The 17,199-nt window shown below is 40.1% G+C and overlaps 1 protein-coding gene across 1 annotated transcript; it reads left to right on the forward strand.

Moving 5' to 3' along the window:
- The first annotated feature begins 455 nt into the window (after window positions 1-455).
- Window positions 456-16,748, forward strand: thbs4b (thrombospondin 4b). The gene is made up of 22 exons (XM_042396172.1): window positions 456-741; window positions 3,543-3,740; window positions 5,488-5,738; window positions 5,854-5,956; window positions 6,122-6,204; window positions 6,298-6,349; window positions 6,456-6,607; window positions 8,512-8,649; window positions 8,959-9,036; window positions 9,159-9,311; window positions 9,422-9,526; window positions 9,615-9,722; window positions 10,874-11,033; window positions 11,742-11,860; window positions 11,970-12,022; window positions 12,138-12,331; window positions 13,677-13,855; window positions 13,982-14,030; window positions 14,137-14,333; window positions 14,488-14,660; window positions 15,456-15,595; window positions 15,828-16,748. The coding sequence occupies exons 1-22, from the start codon at window positions 663-665 to the stop codon at window positions 15,884-15,886; spliced, it is 2,823 nt and encodes a 940-aa protein (XP_042252106.1). The 5' UTR covers window positions 456-662; the 3' UTR covers window positions 15,887-16,748.
- Window positions 16,749-17,199: the final 451 nt, after the last annotated feature.

Here is a 17,199-nt window from a genome sequence, read left to right on the forward strand (position 1 = left end):
TGTCAGGCTCTGGATACAAACACAATACTATTAAGTAGATCAATTCATTGTTGGTTTGTCTCTGCACATGAGATTTGTTGACAATAAGAAAAACATAGGAAATCGCCAGCCTTAGCCTTTAATGCTGCAGGTGGGAGATTCACCGCAAGCATGAACTCAAGAGTGTAAAAATATTTTGGTTCAGTTTGGGTTGAAAGATGATTTCAGTGGCCAAACATGAGTGACTGGACTGGATTAGAGGCTGCTCATGTACAGTACATTTGTGTAAGAGCCTGCGGGAATTGGTAGCAGACAGCAGGAGCCAATGCAATAGAGTTTCTCCAGGTCACTCCTTCTCTGCATGGGGCCGTCTGAGGAAGGTTTTAAAAGCAGGTTTGGGCCCTGATGCTCCTCCCTCAGTAAGACTCCTGCAATCCTCTCTTCACATTCACACACAACACACCAGTTCAGACACACACACACACACACACACACACTCACTCTTTAGAAGCTCCTATTAGGTTTAACATGACAGCCTTGTCTCACTCCTGATTCAAGAAGGAGGCAAGGACACAAACGCACTATTCACAGCAGGAGCAGACATACTGGAAACTGCCACTGTGTCACATACAAAGAAGTCACTACAGAGAAAGTTCTGATCTGGGACCAGTTGGAGGGACAAGATGGGTTTGTGGACAGCCCTGATTCTGGCCTTGCAGCTGCTAGTAAAACTGTGCTTACACGTGGAAGCCCAGGCTTTGGGTGAGTAATCTGAATTGTTTTAATTTAAATTTTCATATCAGTTATTTAAATTTCATTGTAATTTTCATACAATGTGTCAATAACTGATTGCAACAGCTATGGCTGCTGCTGCTGGGGATAACAAGAATTCAAGAAATAAAAAGCACCTTTTAAGGTTTTCTGTTTAAATTTTAAGACACACACACACACATATATATATACACACATACAGGTACACACACACACACACAAAAAAAGTCTGATTTTATTTGAAGGCTGTATTTTTCTGACATCCTGCCTGTGATGTAGAGCTCAATTTTCATTATCTGTCAAAAAAGATTTAATGGCTCCACCACTGGGTATTTTAACACACTATGTATGAGTCCAATGCATAATGGATAAAGCAGACTCTGTGAAAGGGAATATAATATGCAGACCCAAGGAACACAAAGGATTAGACTTGGTATGTGATACTCACCGAGATACGAATAAAATGCTAAATATCCCTGTCAGTTGTAAAAAGAGATAGGCTAGTGGAATAATTTTTTTGTGTTTGTGACAAGAATCAGGCAATAATACAGTATAAAAGTAGAAGTAGCTTACCAACTTTCAGTTGAAGTAAAGTAGTCAGTAGTCACCCTGCTTTTTATATCTATCCAGCCGGATCTGCTTGATTACTTCAGCTGAGGAGGTTCGGCTTTCCGGCTCGTATTAATTTAAACAAAGTCCCAGCTAGGTCACACACATGGGAATAATCAGATGTGATCTGGGCGCAATATTGAACTTCAAGTCACACATACACAGTCACACACAATTTTGTTCAAGGTCACTCGCAAAACTGAGCTGCAGACGACATGTAGAAATATTTATAGTTTATCAGCTTCTTACAAATCACTCTGGTGATTGATGGTGTACCTTTCATGCGCCCATTAATTCCTGCAATCTTTTGGCAATAGCTGCCTGATGTTATGTGTAAAAAAAAAAAGTCCAGATTAATGGAGTTCATCATCTATCATTTCCCTCGGAAATGGCTCATTGTCTGCATGACTGGAATTCACTGTGTTCAAAGGGTGTGTGACCAATTTAAAGCTGCAGTAAGTATGATTTTAGTAGCACAAAACAGCCATTCTAGTTTTGTATGGGTTATTGATCAATATTAATGTCTCAAGGATGGTTTCACTGGGAGCTGAGATTACTGGAATTCGAAACTCCCTTTCAACTCTGGGAACAAGCACTCTCTGCACAGGGACAGAGCACATCTCTAAACTGCAACCGAGAGCACAATATCATCATTATTACTCCATTATACATCACGAAATATTACATCTTTACTGGATCTCTGTTCTTGTTAGCGAGGTCACTGTTTATGTTATCTACATGCCAAAGTTGATGATGTAATTCCTTCATCACCAGTGGTGGTTGACTAAAACCACATGAAACTACAATAAATCACAGCTTTCTACATGCAAACCCCCAAATGTGAAGTATTTGTAAAACACTAAAGTGAAGAATGCCGACCATTTGTATGCTTTACAGAGATCTATAACCGTGATAAATGTTTATGTTGGTGTTAAGGAGAGGACAAGACACTGGATTACTTTATGGCTTTCAGCTAAACTAGTTTTATGAAGCTTGAAATCTGAGGTTAATCAGTGGGTGAAATGAGGCACTTTCTCAGAATCTCTGCTGTAAGATGACCCTGACCCCCACAAAACCCCCTGTCCAGAAGACTTATGAACAGTGGGACTGTGTGCTTTTGAATAAGTGTGCATGTGCGTGTTTTTTTTTTGTTTTTTTTTGTGTTAACCCTAAAACAAAAAGCATGCATTGAGATTCACTTCTTCTCTTGTTGTTTTTGTTCATTTTTCTCCTTTTGTTAATTTAATGGACCAATACTAAGTCATGCTGAGTAAAAAAACAGATCTGTTTGTGTAACACGCTCCAGGTTGATGACTGATGATTTTGAACATAAAAGACCACAAATCAAAGGCATCTCATTGTTTGGTGAAAGTGATTTTGACAATACTATATAACCAGGCATTTTCAGTGGCTTAGTCATATTTAACTACACACGTTTTTAAAGCTCCCGTGTTGTGCTGAAGTACACCATGTGCCGGATGAAAACACAAGGGACCAGAGGAGAGAGATAAAAGAAAGAAGGAGAGATCTCCGGGGATCATACTTTGCATTCTTGGCTGACAATGGCCAATCTCTGGGAGCATTTGGGAGCAATTTTGCTCCCTCACGACAGTGGGCCTTGCAGACTGCTTTTAGGGTACTTATGTATTCATGATGTGTGCAGATGGTGGACTAGAGATTCACTGCACATCCTCCAGTGGCCTGCCCAGCTCCCAAGTCACTTTATTAAAGGAACACTCAAACCATAAGCACAAGTATACAGCCTCTCTCTGGCATTTCACTCCTCAGTCTAAATCCTGTCATACCTCTGCCTGTGACAACAATGAATTAATTGTGACTGAAAATGAGAGCTAATGTAGATTTTATCAGATGAATAGCTTTGTTAGGGATCTAACGCAATTAACACCTTATATCTAATAGTCACAGTATATATCTTGATTCAAAATCCACACCCTTGTGATTTCTCTGAGCCAGCCCTGCCTGACAAGTTTGTGTTAACTGATTGACACAGGGTCTCACAAGAGCAACAAACACTGGGTCAACATCATCATCATCATCTTCTCATCGACTCAGGATGTGTTTACTCTGGGATCTGAGTGCAGCTGCATGTTGTTAATATTCATACCTCATCATCTATTACCCCTGTGCCTTACCGCTTCTCTCTTTCCCATCCCTGTCAACAGTCTATGATCTGCTCACCTCGCCCGATTGCCTGCCAGACCTGCTGCAGGGGGGTCTGGCTGAGCAAGGGGTGAACGAGGCTTTCATCCTAACCACCTTCAAGCTGCAGCCCAAGACCGGAACGACTGTGTTTGGCCTGTATAACCCGAGGGACAACAGCAAATACTTTGAGTTCACTGTGATGGGGAAGCTCAACAGAGGTATGAAAGAGGCTCTGTTACAGTTTAAAGCTGCACTAATCAATCATTTTTATATTACTAATGGGTTAAATGACTATGTGTAAACTGAAAGGGAGAAAAAAAAAATCACCCAATTCTGCAGTCCAGTTTAGTTACAGCCTGCAAATTTAATGTTTAGTTCACCCTCACCACATTCTGCAACCCTGTTTCCAGCTGGAAAAGGCAGCTGTTTTTAACAAAAATTCAGATAAACCTACTGCCCAACACCAAACATCAGACAGACAAAATTAGCAACTGGCTTGTGAACATAGTGAAGTATTTAAAAGCTTAAGAGTCAGATATTTTCCTCAGAACTTGGTGCAGACCAAAACAGACCTGAAAAGAGAGAGAACATTTAACCTGGATTTGTCAGATGGCAGAAACATGACTACAAATGCATGTAATGTTGTCTGCTCTGTGTGTAAATAAGCTATTGTTTGCTAACACTTTGCCATAATAACATTATAAGGTGATAATATGTGAATGCTGCGTTTACTGCTTGTTATGCTGCCCCCAAGTGGCCAGAACAAAATATCAGTTTGAAATAAGAATTAAATATATTGCTTTGATGTTGAGCTAAGATGAAAAGCTTAAAAAGCTTCACAGTGAGTTCCATGTATTTCCATCACAACCTAAGTACAAATATTTGTTGTCGATCAGTATTTTCTCTTTCTCTCTTTCTTTTTTTTATCAATCACTGACCACAGTTAATAGTGGTATCTAGCCATGCAGATAGTTGTAGTTTAATTTTGAGATATCTGCCTCTGAAAAAGTCTATATCCACATCAATACAATAGAATGGATTTTAGTTTTTGGTGCTCACGGCTTTGAAAACATACATTTAAAAACTTCAACAGCAAGTAACTTTTACTACAACATTGGAAAACATCAGATCTACCTTCAGTGCAGTATTGACTAAATGATTTGTTTGATACCCTTGACTTTGAAAGAATCAAGTATGTGCTACAGGAGAAACTTCAGGACTTTAGTAATAATGTGGCTCCATTTCATTGCGTTTCAAGAAGTCCATACAAGTTCTGAAGGAAATTCTTATCCTTTATCAGAAAGTTTTTAGAGGACTAGTCTAGAATGACAATTGGAAGGGTAGTGCGTTTTTTCTGTCTTTCTTAACATCTTGACTATAATTTCTGTACTTTTCTTTGGATTTTCTGTTTGTTTTGTCAGCTGGTGCGCTCCCTATGTTTGGCTGTGCTGGCTTCACGGAAAATTGAAGCATAAAACTGTCCCAAACTTTGTGAATACTAACAGAGCTTTAATAAAAAATACTTTTAACAGAAAAACTTGACAGCAAAACATCTTCTCAGATTTAAAGTCCCTCTTACTTTGGATTATCCACTGAAAACCCTGTCAACAGCTTCTTTGTTAAGTAGTTTCTAATAAAAAACATCACAATGAGGTCGCTGTGTCTGTCTGATGTTGTTCCTGGAAAGAGGAGTTGCTGTTGAATTTTTAAAATGTCATTATTCAACGCTGTGATCATAAATAATAAAATCCCATTAAACCTCCATTGTATTTGGGTACCTGACAAAATAAAACCAAAACTATCTGAATGGCTTAATGCCTCTATGGGTCAGTTGGAAACTATGTTTTTGTAATTTGGCTGAACTAACCCTTTAAATACTTCCCGAAACCCTTTCTCATCTCTTCCTCCATTATCTCTGTTTGGCAATCCCGGCTTCTTCTCTCCCTTCGTCCTGTCCTCCCATAGCTGTGTTACGCTACCTGCGGAGTGACAAGAGGATGAGCTCAGTAACCTTCAACAATCTGGTGCTGGCGGACGGCCAAATACACCGACTGTTGTTCCACCTGAGGGGACTGCAGCAGCAGGGGCCAGGAGGGGTTGAGCTGCATCTGGACTGCAGACTGGTGGAGACGATCAGGGATCTCCCTGCTGTGTTCCAGGGCTTGCCAGCAGGCTATGGTATGGTGGAGCTAAAGACCATGCAAGCCAAAGACCAGGTGATCCATCACTTACAGTATTTCCATACAATGATGAAGATGTTTCTGTCCCAATAATGGATCTGGAGGCTTACAGTTGGCTTAGTTGTTACTTTGACCTGTTTTATTCTTACAGGAGAGTTTAGACGAGCTCAAGCTGGTGGTCGGTGACTCCTTTGAGAATGTTGCCTCATTACAAGACTGCCATTTCCAACAAAGAGACTCCGTTCAAACTCTGGGTAAGAATCTTTTCAGTTGATGTAAATGTCCAAGGAGACGGCCAAATGTTTCCCAGGAAAACAATCACAGTGGTAGGAAAACAATAGTCAATGTTTGTTAGAGTGAGTTGAGAGCTGGCTCAGAAAATTCCCCACCTCTGCTAAATAACAGTTCCTTTCTCTTAGGGGTCAACACGAAACAGCTGTCCAATCAAATGCTGGAGTTAACGAAGGTGATAAATGAGCTGAAAGACGTCCTCATTCAGCAGGTGAGGCCACTTAATTCCTGCTTCCTCACCCCTGACCTCCTCAACAGCTTGCCTGACTTCATACAAACGTATTTTATGTTTGACCCTTTGCAGGTCAAAGAGACCTCATTTCTCAGAAACACCATCTCAGAGTGTCAGGCCTGTGGTAAGATAATCACCAACAACAGTCATGGCACTCACCAGTGAATATAATGCTTAATGACTACTTTTGGATAGTGTAACAAATAAAAATGTTCTTCTGTCATTTAAAGGTCTCGGTGGAACTGAGGTGGAGAAACCAAAGTGTGCCCCAGGTGTCTGTTTCCGTGACGATATGTGTATAGAGACAGTGGATGGTGTTGAGTGTGGACCCTGTCCTGATGGATACACTGGAGACGGTTTCAGCTGTGATGATGTGGATGAGGTAAGGTTACTGTACTCTTCTATGCTTATGAGAATCAGTGACTTCAAGATCAACAGACTTGGGACATTTATACAAAGTCAGTGCTTTCATTTTAAGGCTAGAACTTGGGTTAATAGTTAAAATTATAGTTATGTCAAAGTTAAGTTGGTCTAGCTAGACAAAAAATCATATGTACTTTATATATTCCCAGTTGACAACATAGAAACATCTGGTTTGGGATCCAGATGTAGAACATGTGAACTAACAGAGTTTTTAAATCCACCCCTTAACCCCAGTTTAAACTGAAATGATGCATCCTTGAACCATAGCATGGAACTTGATGCCATTGAAAAATGATAATAACTTCATTTGTATTGGACCTTTCATTCAAAGATGCAGTCCAAGTCCAAGATGTAGTTCAAGTGCTTTACAAAACAAGATCAAAAACAAAGTTAGGCCAAAAACTAAAATGAATTAAAAAAAAACAACAAACCCAATAACAATAGGTAAAAAAGTTTGATCACAATACAATAAAGCATGAAAAGTGATGCCAACAAAGTCAAAAAGTTACCCCAAAATAAAAGCCAAATCAAAAAGCTAGGTCTTTAATCTCTTTTTAAAATTTCCAAAGGAGGTTGCTGTTCTAAGATTCAAGGGGAGTGCCATAAAAACAGAAAGCAGCCTCACTATATGTCTTGTGGGACACCTTAGGAACTTCTAAAAGAAAGGCAGTAAAAGATCTGAGAGTCCTTGTTAGAGCATAAAATGAAAGGCAGTAGCTGATATGTGAATGTGCCATGTTATGTGAGGCTTTATAGTCAAGTAAAAGGACTTTAAAATCAGTTCTAAAAGTAGAATGTACAATGGTGTGTGACAGAGGTGTAGCTTCACTGTATTCTACTTATCTTATGTCCCATATAGCAATTAACATGCTTATTAATCAGCAATGTGGCAGTGAAGGACCAACAGCCAAAGTTTTGTCCATCTCCCCAATTTCATGCTGAAAAGAAGATAAACAACCATGTAATGAGAGCCTGAGTAATGTGCAAAAAGTCATATTTTGTTGAATTTCTATGAGAGAAGAAGTGTGGGCCTGAGGCTCTTGACATAATTTGTATATTTCCACACGGCAACACTGCTGTTGAATACACAAACCAGTAAACAGGGCCTGCAGTTAGCATTAGTCATTTTGAATGGTCTTTTAAAAGTATTTGGGGGGCATTATGCCTTTATTAAAAAATAATCTTAGCAGAGATGTGACAAGAAATGTGTTGGAGGGAGTTGTGTGACATGCAACAAATGTCTGCAACTAAGAATCAAACCGGTTACAATACTGTATACATGTATACATATAATGTTAAAATCTGTATATGTAAAAAAGTCCTAATTGGACTAGTGTCTAGAGTTTTGTTTCTCCAAGCTGAGGATTGAGTTCTTAGTGAGGTGCCATGGGAATTAAAATAATTTGAATACATCAGAACAGGGTTTTTCAAGGCCCCAAAAGGTTTATTAGAAATTAGAGGAGTTCACCACTTAGAAACCTTAGAAATCTGACAATGGGATCATCAAACAGGAACACGAAAGCGCTAAACAGAAGCTAAAATGGCATCGTGAGGTTTAGGAACCAAGCAGGGAAGGTAAAAGTTCAGGAATTTAATTTAAAGTTAAGGCATGACTTGACGGAGGTTCTCATAAGGATAGAAGTACAAGGATGTGTGTGTGTGAGTGTGTGTGTGTGTGTGTGTGTGTGTTTGCCTGTCTTTTCGTGTTTGTAGTGACCTCTCTTCTAAGGACCGGCCCCTTCAGCATTCGCTTTTTTGCATGAGCAAAATTGTCATCAAACCTAAAAAGCTTTTGGGGAGAAGCCCTGTGAGAGCCACATACATTTTGCAGCTTCAACACAGCTCATGTCCTCCTTTCTGCAGTGCCAGTTTAACCCCTGCTTCCCTGGAGTGAAGTGTGTGAACACGGCCCCAGGCTTCCGCTGTGAGGCCTGTCCTCTGGGCTACACCGGCCTGCCAGTGGAGGGTGTGGGTGTTTTGTTTGCCCAGAACAACAAACAGGTAAAAGAGTGGATAAAATATGGAGGACACAAAGACAAAATGAGAATAGAATAGAAACTGGATGCATGGTATTTACAACAAAGACAATTTTAATTACAAAGACATAAAACACAATTATAAAGAGTGCTACAAGAGATTAAACATATCGCAAGCTTTAGCTCTTGGGGTATTATAGCCTCTTCATTGTGCATTTTATGCAGTAATTATTGTAAAAATGACATCTGAAGACAAGGCAAGAAGGGATGTTGTCATAAAAACAAACTCTGGAGAATTTCACATCTAACATTAGACTCATATCAAAAAATTCAGGTCTGTGATGACATTGACGAATGCGAAGGACCCGACAACGGAGGCTGCACCGCAAACTCAGTTTGTCACAACTCTGTGGTAAGACTGCTGTAAAATGTTATCTGACCACTACACACATGGCTCATGTGGGACTATTTTTTCATTTGTGTGGCTTTCCAATTGCCGACACAAAGAAACCAGATGTCTTCATTCCTCCACAGGGCTCTTATAACTGTGGCAGCTGTAAGTCAGGCTTCACAGGAGATCAGGTGAAGGGATGTAAGCCAGAGATCAGCTGTACAAACAGCTTGACCAACCCCTGTGATATCAATGCCCAGTGCATTGTAGAGAGAGACGGATCAGTCTTTTGTCAGGTAGGATTTCACACTACTAACACCATGTCATATACTTTGTGCACACATACTGTATATAACTCCACATACATGCTGTCTGAGCTCCTGTGGACTTTAATTTGTCTTCTCAGTGTGGAATTGGCTGGGCTGGTAACGGATACCTGTGCGGGAAGGATACCGACATTGACGGATACCCAGATGAGAAGCTCAAGTGCAAGGATCTGAACTGTAGAAAGGTAACAAAGGCACAAATTGTCAACAACTGCAACTTTGCTGGGATAGACAGGTCTTTTTTAATTCTTTTACTCTAATATCCCTTCACAGGATAATTGCATGTTCGTTCCTAACTCCGGTCAAGAGGATGCCGACAAGGATGGCTATGGAGACGCCTGTGATGACGATGCAGATGGTGATGGTATTCCAAATGAGCAGGTTGGTGGAAAATGAATGCATGCAAGCATTTTGGGGTGCAATTAACGATTATTTTCATTCATTCATATGTTGATTTCTTTCTTGAATCCATCTTGAATCTCTTAGTTACTTTTTTTGTCTAGTCAGAGAACAGTGAAAAATGCCACCACAATTCCCCTTAAGCCCAAGGTGATATCTTCAAATTGTTTGTTTTGTCCAACCAACAGTCTAAAACCCAAAGACATTCAATTACAAGCATATAAGACAAAGAAAAGCATCACATCATCACAATGAAGAAGCTGTAACCAGAAAATGTTGTAGACATTCTTGCTTGACTAAGAGGAATAATTTGACATTTTTGGAAACTTGCTTCCTCTCTAAGAGTTCGATTAGAAGATTGATTCCATGTTTGTATGCTAAACATGAAGCTGGTTAGCTTAGCTTAGCATAAAGACTGAGGGAAACAGCTGGCCTATCCAAAGGTTAAAAATCTGTCTACCAGCACCTCTGAGGCTCATTAATTAACATGTTTTATCTAATTTGTTTAATCAGCACAAAAATCCAAGTGTACCAATGACAATTTGTAAAAGTCACTGCACCTCGGATAAGAAATAGTCCGGCACACAACACCCGTGAAACCACAACATGTTGTTTATACACTGGGGTTTTTGCATGCATCAAAAAAGATATAACATGTTAATTATGGAACTTTAGAATTGCTAGTAGACAGCTCTTGTTACTTTTAGACATACAGGCCCAGGCTAGCTGTTCCCCCGTTTCCAGTCTTTACATTAAGCTAAGCTAAGCTAACCATCTGCTGGCTTTAGTTTCATATTTAACGTTGAGACATGACAGTGGTATCAATGTTATCATCTAACTCTTGGCAAGAGAGCAAATAAGCATATTTCCCAAAATGTTGAACTATTACTTTAAACAGTTTTCAAAATAGTTTCCTGTTAGTAGACTAATGGAGTTATCAACTTATCATTTCAGCTCTAAAGCACACAGAGGCACACACTCCTAGTGCACAATCACCTACTAACATCCCACATGAAAGTTTTTGGCAAGACACACATTTTCATGGATAACCAAACACACACACACAAAAGCCTGTACACTGATAAAAATGTACATGCTGTGAATGAGACCTTTTTGCTCTCTGTGTGTCTCAGGACAACTGCTGGTTAAAGCCCAACGTGGACCAGAAGAACAGTGATAAGGACAGCCACGGCGATGCCTGTGATAACTGCCGCATGGTGGAGAACCCTGACCAGAGGGACACTGACAGCGACGGCAAAGGAGACGCCTGTGATGACGACATGGATGGAGATGGTATGGACAGGAATTACATCACTAACACTGATGCTCATGTTATATAACCAGCATCACTGAAGGCACTCACTGTTATGACTTATTACTCTGCTCTCTCCTTCACATTTCCTCCAGGATATTATGCAAGAATCATGCTCATGTAGTCAGGTTTTACAGTCTCTCTCTAAATCATGTTGTAGACATTGTTATGAGCCAGCTGAGGCATGAGAAACAGCATTGCCAACAAAAAGAGAAAAGCCAATTCCAAAAGCAGTCTGACTCCAGAGTGAACACAAGCTTTGATCATTCACCAGTATGATTACACCTCAAAAAATCCCCACTGGACAGAAGATAGTTTTTCCTCTATCGCTGCTGCTTGACCTTTATGTATTTATGATGCCTCCCTGTGATGAATAAAAAATAGCATCTGAACTCAAACTGGTGTTAACCCTCATAGCCAGTGCAACAGTGCATCCAAGTGGTGAAATTACAAACAACATGCTATGAAATGATTCAGTTGATCTTAAAATGGATGTAATATTGTTATACGTTGTTATACATTATATTATGTAATATATTGGCTTAATATGAAATGTAAATTTCAATAGAAATCACCTCTGGATACAAAATACACGACAATTATGTATATCCACTGTTGAAAAGGAGGCAGAAGTGGGTCTGATAGCTAAATAAAACACTACCTGTCTCCTCTGGGTGACTGGCGAACAGGCCTGAAGAACTTCCTGGACAACTGCCAGCGTGTCAAGAACAAAGACCAGCTGGACCGGGATGGAGACGGAGTGGGAGACGCCTGCGACAGCTGCCCCGACATCCCCAACCCAAACCAGGTCAGCCAGAGATAGATAGATAGATAGATAGATAGATAGATAGATAGATAGATAGATAGATAGATGTGTTGGAAGATGTTTTTTAGTGAACTCTGTGCTCTTGTTTCAGTCTGATGTTGATAATGACCTGGTCGGAGACTCCTGTGACACAAACCAAGACAGGTAATAATACTGATACAGTCTCTGTGTTGTGTTCTTGTAGATATCAGACATGAGGTTTCTACTACTTCTAGTCGCTTTTGTTTACGTCATGTGCTTCATGTTACTTCCCCTGTAGCGATGGCGACGGTCACCAGGATACCAAGGATAATTGCCCATTCGTAATCAATAGCTCCCAGCTGGACACTGACAAAGACGGGCAGGGTGACGAGTGTGATGATGACGATGACAATGATGGAATCCCAGATACAATGCCACCAGGACCAGATAACTGCCGGCTGGTACCAAACCCTGACCAGACTGATGACAACAGTGAGTATCAGTCCTAAATACACAGCACTTTCATACTTTCACAATGAAATCAGTTCACTGTGATGTACTGTAACTGACATGTATAGTTTAAAAAATATTGCTGATATCTTTGACTGAAAACCAGCCTCATGCTCAGAGATAAATGTCTATAATTTCATTTCAACATCCATATACACCCTGAACTGTCTCACTGACCTTTACGAGCAATTTTGGGCCCCAATTTCACGCCCACACAGATCAAGCAAAGCAACCTTAAGCAGATTAAGTGGCAATTGTTTGGCAGGTAAAAGCATAATTTTTTGTGCCTGCACCCATTTAGCAATTTTGTGACTCATGGTGACATTACTTGAGCGAAAATTGGCTCTGCAGTCAATGAGAGCAGAGTGTCAATTCAAATCGAGTGGGCCAGGGCAGTTTTAGTTGGCTGTCTGGGTGTTCAGTGATGTAGAGCACAGTGAGACCTTCAGGGTGTCCCAGAGATGTTTCTTAGAGTTATATGATCAACTGTGTCCTAAGAATGTACATCTCTACTTGTGCTTCTGGTACCATGATGAAGAAATTGTCATTTTCCCTGTACATGGTCAACAGGTTGGTCAAAAGGTTTGTTTACCTGTTTTAAAGCTTGCAAAGGAAAATCATCACGATGCCCACGTTGGGTGAGACATTAACACATTTGCCAAATTAAGCGAGTAGCACCAAATTAATGTGCAGTCAGTGGTAGTTGCTGTGCATCTACAGTCTATAATCTATTATGACACCAATATGGAAAGAAAACTCAGTCATTTATGTCCCTCCATTAAATAAACCTCGTCATCAGACAGATTTGGAACTTCACATGGCGTATTTCAAGATACACACTCAGTAGAGCGGCGTAAAACCACCTAATGTCCTGGAAAGACTATGGAAAATGCCTCATAACAGTTTTTAATTCTGAAAAAAAAAACACAGCAGGGTGCAGACCAGAGTGAGCGTAAATATAAGTCTGTCAAAATAATACAAAAGTAATATACAGTCTTGTTCTTTTGCTAAAGTGTGAATGGCCCTTTAATAAAGGACATTATTTACCATTCAGCAGCATATTTAGGATGTTTTATAATCATGCCCTGCAGCTCTGCAGTTTCTGGACAAGGACATCAGTTTATTTTAGAGGCAGGCCGTTTTAACATTTTTGAAGATAAAATCGCCTCATTATGGCAAAGCAGGAAACGCGCTGAATTTAAAAGGAGTGAAACGAGATAAACACTTAATCAAGTGTCTGCACTTGTACCTTGATCATGAAATAATGATCTATTGCCTTTTGTGCTTTAATCTAAACTGGCTTTAATCCCCCTCTCTTGTCCCTCAGATGATGGAGTTGGAGATGTGTGTGAGTCTGACTTTGATCAGGACAAAGTGATCGACAGGATTGACAACTGCCCCGAGAACGCTGAGGTTACCTTGACTGACTTCAGGGCCTATCAAACAGTTGTGCTGGACCCTGAGGGCGATGCTCAGATTGACCCCAACTGGGTTGTTTTGAACCAGGTGAGATTATTAAGTGCTGAAACAGCAACTTAAAGTTAATATATAGTTGAAAACTAAATGTACAGTGTAAGCAAAAGTCGTTTTATTAGAACCAAAACTATTAACTATTCTCTCTTTTGCACACAGGGAATGGAAATTGTTCAGACCATGAATAGTGACCCAGGACTTGCTGTTGGTAAGATGTACTGTATTTCCTCTCTGAGTTGAATATCAGTCACTAAATACACAATGTTCTCCAAAAAAAATCTAAACACAAATAATATATGCTTTCTGTTGGTCAGGTTACACGGCTTTCAGTGGTGTGGACTTTGAGGGGACGTTTCACGTGAATACAGTGACTGACGACGACTACGCCGGCTTCATCTTTGGCTACCAGGATTCATCCTCCTTCTATGTGGTGATGTGGAAGCAGACTGAACAGACCTACTGGCAGGCAACACCGTTCAGAGCTGTGGCTGAGCCCGGCATCCAGCTTAAGGTGAAAACATCAACAAGTCATGTCACAAATCCCCAGGAGCAGATTCATCCTATTTTTATCCCTAAACATATTTTCCACATTTCAGCCTTTCTCTTTTGCGCCTGCTTCCATATCCCTCCTCACTCCGCTGTGTCTCTCTGTCTCTGTTCGTCAGGCTGTGAAGTCAAGATCGGGCCCCGGGGAGCATTTGAGAAACTCATTGTGGCACACCGGAGACACCACCGACCAGGTGCGTCTGTTGTGGAAGGATCCAAGAAATGTTGGCTGGAAGGACAAGGTGTCCTACCGTTGGTACCTGCAGCACCGCCCACAGGTTGGATACATCAGGTACGACAAAACATGTTTTAGATATTTGTTTAGATATTTAAATCCAACTGAAATTAAATTGTGTATAACGTGGCCTTCGATCATAGGCAAAGCAGACAGTCACACTAAGCCTGATAGCATCCTTCTACACAACACAAGAGCAAAAGACTCTGACTAACAACTCACATTAGCTTTCCTGCTAAAGTCTCCTTCTAATTTAACTTACAAACATGAACACACATCTTGTCCTGCACCTTAGCTTGTTCAACGTGCTGCCAAACATTCACCGGGGAAAAGTGCACCACTAACGTCAGTTAGCAGGCTAGACAGATAATAAGCTGCTCAGCTGCAGTACATTAAACAGCATGTGAACATACCTGCAAATGTCAATTCAGACCATTAGATGCTGGTTTGGTCTTTGCACTTTAAAATCCCTATTAGCAACACAATGTCTGACTTGTAGCTACAGTGGTTTGTTTACTTCGTCTCCGTTCTGTACTGTGTTAGCCTGCCAGCTAATGTAAATCACACAAGCCTCTGACAAACCCCTCCAGCCAGCCCTCCATTTCTGATATTTATTCTTCATTCTAATACAAAACTATTAACAATAAATTTAAAAAACATTAATTTTGACTGCAAAGAGGGATGATTAAATGTGATTTCAGTTGAACCTTAGCACCATGCAAGCCTTGCAGTCCAAATCATCCCTTCATGCTGAATCTCCTTACTTGTTTCTCTTTTGTATTAAAAGATGTGTAAAGAGGGTAGTAAGCCCCCCAACAGAGATGCCAAAATCCCTTCTTGTGTTTTGTTTAGGGCTCGCTTTTATGAGGGAACTGAGCTGGTGGCCGACTCTGGTGTGACCATTGACACAACCATGAGGGGAGGACGACTTGGCGTGTTCTGCTTCTCTCAAGAAAATATCATCTGGTCTAATCTGAAATACCGTTGCAATGGTGAGGAAAGACTTATGTTTCTATGTTTCTTAGCAAGCTTGTTTTTTTATTGTTCTTATTTTTAATACATATCTTCCTTCATGACCTTTCTGACTTCTGGAAAGTGGGACACTATCACATTTCATCTCGATGCATAAACAAGACTACAACTGTAAATAAGATTAGTTTAGCCTCACTACGTTTAAGACAACTTTGAGCTTGTCTCACGATACCAAACGTTTCTCTTCCACAGACACCATCCCTGAGGATTTCCAGGAGTTCAGCACTCAGCATGGTGTCGACTCACTCTAAAGTCAAGACCAAAATATGACACCAGATCTCCAAAGAATGTATGACGGGGTGTGTGTATGTAAGTGTGCGTGAGTGTGGGAGAGTGTGGGATATGTGTCTATCTGTGTATTGATGTGTACAGTCTCTGTGCATATATGACCACAATCTTTGTACTGTATGTGCATAATATCATGTCTGACTTTCCTTTTCCCAGACATGTCCTCCTATTTAGTCAACTCATAAAGACTCCAGCTGAGCTTGTTGTGCTGAATATTGTAAGTTATAATGAATTTTACCAAATGTGACACAACACAATGTGGCATGAGGTGGCATAGGAGGACAAACATGTGACATAACACAATATAACATAACATATGGCTCATAATGGACATTTTACAGTGACTTGAGTTCCACCATTTCATATACTTTAAGCAAAGAAGGACCCAGTGGCTCCCAGTTTCCAATAGGTATATTTACATATTCATTTCTTTAAATGTTTATAATAAATCATGATAGAAACAGTACTTTGCTCCGATTCTGCAGTTGATAAGAAAGTTGTAGCTGATGTATAGTATTATAATCATGTCCAAAAACCTATTTTGTGATCATTAAGGGGTTGTATTGTGTCAACCGTTAAGCTTTTTGTTTAACTATCAGCATGATATTTTTTACTCCTTTTGTGGAGACGATGAACAGACCTGAACAGACCTGAACAGACAGAGTTTGACCAAGACCAAGATTGTGCCTTGCCTCTAGATGATTAACTTAAATCTTGGTGTAACCTTGTTTTCATCATGTTTTCTATCATTCGGTTTTCAAGATCTTGATCATTTCATTTCTATGTAGTCGTGAACTTGGTCAAAATAAAGGGCTTTAAAATATACTGAAATCCCTGTTGATGTTGATTTAAATTTAATATTTAACATTTTCCTCTAAAATGTTTACATGTTTTGATGTTTCGATGTGTTTCTAATGTGACCCAATGTTTGCTTGAATGCCAGAGGACAACCATACAGTACAAACTATACCTGCATACCACTAATTAACCATCTGAATGCATGAAAATTACCACTCAAAACAATCCTCTACTTAGTTACTGGTGCATTCTCCTTTTGCTCAGAGAGTGATACTTATGAAACAAAGGCGACTGTTTTGCTTGAGCAGGAAATACTTTCCTAATAAGAACATTCTTATCCCGGATTAACTGCTGAGAGAGACTTTGGTCTTTGATCCAGGAAGGAGTGCTGCGGAAAAGAGACAGGGATGAAGGTTTTTTAGGCTTTAATATAGTCAAAAAGAGGACACATAACATCATGCAGATTATTTTATGTCTA

The sequence above is a fragment of the Thunnus maccoyii genome, chromosome 19 (assembly GCF_910596095.1).
Source record: "Thunnus maccoyii chromosome 19, fThuMac1.1, whole genome shotgun sequence".
Taxonomy (NCBI): domain Eukaryota; kingdom Metazoa; phylum Chordata; class Actinopteri; order Scombriformes; family Scombridae; genus Thunnus; species Thunnus maccoyii.